At 42.9% G+C, this 4,850-nt stretch overlaps 1 protein-coding gene across 1 annotated transcript; it reads left to right on the forward strand.

Moving 5' to 3' along the window:
* Positions 1-1,563: 1,563 nt before the first annotated feature.
* On the forward strand, positions 1,564-4,377 carry LOC117340457. The gene has a single exon (XM_033902217.1). It carries the CDS (start codon positions 1,564-1,566, stop codon positions 4,375-4,377), a length of 2,814 nt encoding a protein of 937 aa, XP_033758108.1.
* The last annotated feature ends 473 nt before the right edge of the window (positions 4,378-4,850 follow it).

Raw genomic sequence — 4,850 nt, forward strand, 5'->3', positions numbered from 1 at the left:
ATGAAATGATTATCTAAAAATTATTACTGTTGTCCTCAGTGTATAGGAGTGATGATCCATGGTTAAGATGATTGGTATAGTACATAATTATTTCTTAACCTGAACGTCCTTTACATATCTACTTCATTATCCCACACCAATAGGACACGTGTAGCTTGTAGCTTCTAGAGGCGGAGGTACAATGTAACTCATTGTTTTTGTTCTTGCGATTTTGTTTATTGGCTGATAGCGATTCGAACATTTCCAAATTACAATTTTGATACTGTTACAATTCCTTGTTGACACCCAGAAATCCATTACTATGGTTACATGTACATCATTTTTTTAATAGCATTTTACTTTTTTATATGAAAAACACAAGAAAATATTTTTGTAAAATTGTGTCCAAAAAAAAATGAAAATGATTTCAGCAAAATCCTATAAATGACTGGGGGTAATTGTTTTCGTACTGATCTAAGTATATTTAAATTGTTTTCCAATATTGACGGTAATGCTTTGTTCTCCTCTGTGACACGTGTGTGCGTCAATAAAGAATGTGAGTATTTTCTTTCCTATAGGTTTGTTACATGTATGAGATAGCTGGGATATTTCGAGTGTTACCAAACCCGATCTCTGTGGTCGGTACATGGACGAATCGTGTTTTCTGGCTAACAAGGAATGTGTGAGTCAATCGGACCACCATGTTGATAATTGATCAATGAAATCCCGCGAGATTTGATTCGTGATTCGGACGTGAAAAGTGGAATAATAGACCTTTTTTTTTTTTTTAAATCCGTGACATGGTCAAACTGAAGATGTCAAACACGTGGCCAAAGAAGAACCTAGTCGATCAAACACAAGTGACCACTTCTTGTGTGACATGGACATTTAAGTATATTAGGAATGACGAGTTGTTCGTTCTGTTCAGACCATGGCAAACTATGTTACGTTTTGTTCCATGTTTCCCTATCAGAACCACATACACTTCGTGTGATAATGGTGATAATGTATTAGATATTACGGAAGCTTATCATATGATGTGAATGTCATATTATAACTTGATTTTTGTAGTAGTTTTTTTTTTCTCTCTCCATTTTACATTACAGTAAATCTATATATAAAAGAACATCATCATCATCGTCGTCGTCATCGTCGTCGTCGTCGTCGTCGAAGCTTAGTCACATATCAACTGATAAAGAAAAGAAGACAACCAATGTTCAATCATTAACATTTTACTAGCTAAGTTTATTCAAATATATTCCCTTTTTATTTATCTACAGACATCAAAATATGGCATTGATGTAACTAGATTCATCAGATATTCATTACTTGTATTAAACCACAACCAGATGTTTGTTAGAACATGGCCGCCTCATTCATTAAATATTCCCGCGTTTCGTCAGTATAGCGGGAATAATTTGTCTTTAACGACATCGTATTACTCGTGCTAGGCGCACGCTCCGCGGGAGCGGGTACACGTGTACATACTCGGGTACACGTGGTCGTGAGGTCACTTTCTAGCTGCCATCTCAGCAGGGCGGACACAGCTAAATTCGCTCCTATATACATGTACTCTAGAACATCATGGATCCAGGAATTAACAGACATATACAATCTACTGTCGATGAGGCACAATCAGCGTTGTTCTCTCGTTTGGACGTATTAATGTCAGAGAAGTTGGGTGAATTAGAGGCCAAAATCCATGCAAAACAGGTTGACATTTCCAATGTTCAGCGAGCGCAAATACGACAGGATATTATCGGTGTGGACAATCATAAATTCACTAAAAAGAGCTGCGAAGAGCAATTCAAGTTCAACCGGAAGGTCGCTTCTAAGTTACAAGAAGCCGATGAAATATCTCTACACGACCCTCAGGCCACCAAATCCCTTATTGCCGAAGGTATGGACTTGATTAATCATCGGCAGAAGCTTATCAAACTGGCCGACACGTCGGAGGCTGGATGGAAAGCCGTCGAGGAGTATATTTCTAATCCCCTCGCCTCCGACTCGGACGACGAGAAACGGATGGACCGGGCCCGGTCAAGAGCGGACCGTAAAATCAAGGCGGCTAAGCAAAAATCTACTAAATGGAGATCTCGATATTCGCCTTACCAACGTAGTACCTACTCAACCCCAGCTGAACACTCGGGACAATCGGACAAAGTGATCCCCGTCAGGACCCCTAGGCCTGGGGTGTGCTATGGTTGTGGAAGGGCCGGACATTGGAGGTCAGAGTGCCCAGCCATGTCAGCCGGTGGACCCAGCAACGGTCAAAAGATAAGTAGTATTTTTGATACTAAGCATGTTGAGCTTAACGATATTTCTACCGTCTCGGCGGTTAGAGTAAAAAGGGCGATTTCGCCGTTTGGTAGATTGAATAAGTGTTTAGCTTATTGGAAAGGTACTGGCGCTAGCGATAGTGTTTTATCGGTAATAGCCGACGGTTATAAGTTGCCTTTTAAAGAAATCCCTCCAAATGTTCGTTTGAGAAACAATAAGTCTGCTCGTGACAATCTTCAGTTTGTTAACACGGAGGTTGAGAATTTACTGAGCATTGGCTGTATATCTGAGGTCAAAGTTCAGCCACGTGTTGTCAATCCTCTGACAGTAGCGTACAACCGGGCAGGTAAACCGCGTCTTGTCTTAGATTGTCGCCACATAAATGTGTTTCTCCACAAGTTCAAATTTAAATACGAGGATGCGAGGGTTGCTCGAGATTTGTTTCATCAAGGCGATTTTTTGTTCACTTTTGATTTAAAGTCAGCCTATCATCACATTGAAATTTATCCCGAGCATAGGAATTTCTTAGGTTTCGAGGTCGAAATGGGCGGAGTCGGCCGATTCTTTGTATTTAACGTTCTCCCGTTTGGTATCTCTACGGCGGGTTATATATTCACAAAGGTCTTACGACAGGTAGTCAAGCACGTGCGTGGTCAAGGTCACAAACTAGTTATGTTTTTGGACGACGGCATTGGTGGTCATGGTACGGTAGGCGGGGCTAACGTAGCCAGTCAATGCGTAAAGAGATGTTTGAGAGATTACGGTTTCCTTATCGCGGACGAAAAGTGCCAATGGGAGCCATCCCAGGATGTCACGTGGCTCGGGTACACGTGGGCAATGATAGAAGGCGTGCTTAGAGTTTCCACCGACAGGGTTGACAGATTGGTGTCATTGTTGAAACACACTATGTCGTTAGTCTGTAGCAGAGGTCAACTGTTGTTCTCGGCCAGGTATATCGCCAGCATTGTAGGGCTGGTCATATCAATGCACAGTGTAATAGGATCGATGGTTCGATTGCGTACGCGTGAACTTAGCGCAAGTTTGTTGACGAGAGCCAGCTGGAATGCTGGAGTGTTTTTGAGCGCAGAGGCGCTGAACGAAATAGAATTTTGGCTTTCTAATGTTCAAACTTTAAACGACAAAGGGTCGACATTGAGGGAGAGTAACAAATGTTCAAAGGTAATTTGTACCGATGCCTCTGAGGTAGGTTACGGAGGTTTTGTTATCCCCTGTGTGGATCCTCTTATGGAGGGAGATGAAACACTTAGTGCCGAGGACACTGGTTATATGCATGAGGCATTGGCCTTGGCTGAAGGCGACGGTTTTATTCCAAATGTGGAAAGGTTGTACGAGCATGGTGACTGCGTGGTCATAGGAACATGGGACAGTGACGAGCGCGTGCGTAGTTCCACGTGGAGAGAGTTGGAGGCAGCGAAGCGCGTATTGTTTACTACTATAGATAGGGTCAGAGGTCACAATGTCAGGTTATTCATGGATAACAAGGGCGCATGCTCAATCGCTCGGGTCGGTAGCGGTAAAACACACTTACAGAAGGTAGCTATGGACATGCATAGGCTTACGTCCAGTAATAGTGTTAACCTGGTAACACAGTGGTTGCCCAGAAATAGCAATAAAACCGCTGATTTTCTCAGCAGATGTTCTGATTCCGATGATTGGTCTGTTCAGGCTTGGGTGTTTGGTGTTTGTGAGAAGAAGTGGGGACCACATGAAGTTGATCGTTTCGCTTCAGATTACAATAAAAAATGCACTCGTTTTAATTCCCGGTGGTGGTGTCCGGGTACGGAGGCTATTGACGCTTTTACCGTGTTCTGGGGGAGGGTAAACAACTGGTTAGTGCCCCCTCCCCGGCTTGTGTGTAAGATGTTAGACAAAATGAAGGCAGACCAGGCCTATGGGACAGTAGTGGTTCCAGCTTGGCGTTCAGCAGCTTTCTGGCCTGTTTTATGTCAGGGGGACAAATTTGCCAGTTTTGTTAAAGATTACACCTCGTTATCGAAAAACAGGGTAACGATCGATGGCAGGGGGAACAACGGGATTTTTGAGAAAGGTGTATTATCTTTCAACATGCTTGCACTACGATTAGATTTCCGTCATTGAACATGTTATATTTATGTATTGATTGTTATTCTTAACAGGCATAGGTCTGCGAGGATCTGTTGACAAGGCCGTCAGAGCTGCGGGGGTACCGGCGGAATCAGCGCTACACAATGTATCGCGTAATATGGCGGACAGGCTCCTGAATAGCAAAAGCGACAATACCAACAAGAAATACTTTGACACGTTTCGCAGGTGGGAACATTTTTGCTCTACGCATAGTTGCTGTGCGTTACCTGCTAATCCAGTGCATTTGGCTCTGTATTTGAATTATCTGTTGGACAAGCGTTCCTCATTTTCCGTGATCTCTGCGACTGTGTACGCCATTAAATGGGTACATGATATCAACGGACATTCTGATCCCACGACTAACAGTTTCGTTCGTAATTTGATGGAGTCTTCCAAAAGGACGTCACGCAAGCCAGTCTGCAAAAAGGACCCAATTACTACGGACACTTTGATTCATTTATGTAACA

The sequence above is a fragment of the Pecten maximus genome, chromosome 13 (genome assembly GCF_902652985.1).
Source record: "Pecten maximus chromosome 13, xPecMax1.1, whole genome shotgun sequence".
In the NCBI taxonomy this organism is placed as follows: Eukaryota; Metazoa; Mollusca; class Bivalvia; order Pectinida; family Pectinidae; genus Pecten; species Pecten maximus.

What these genes read in the sequence shown, in the direction of transcription:
- LOC117340457 (XM_033902217.1), top strand. Translation starts at nt 1,564, where the DNA reads ATGGATCCAGGAATTAACAGACATATACAATCTACTGTCGATGAGGCA.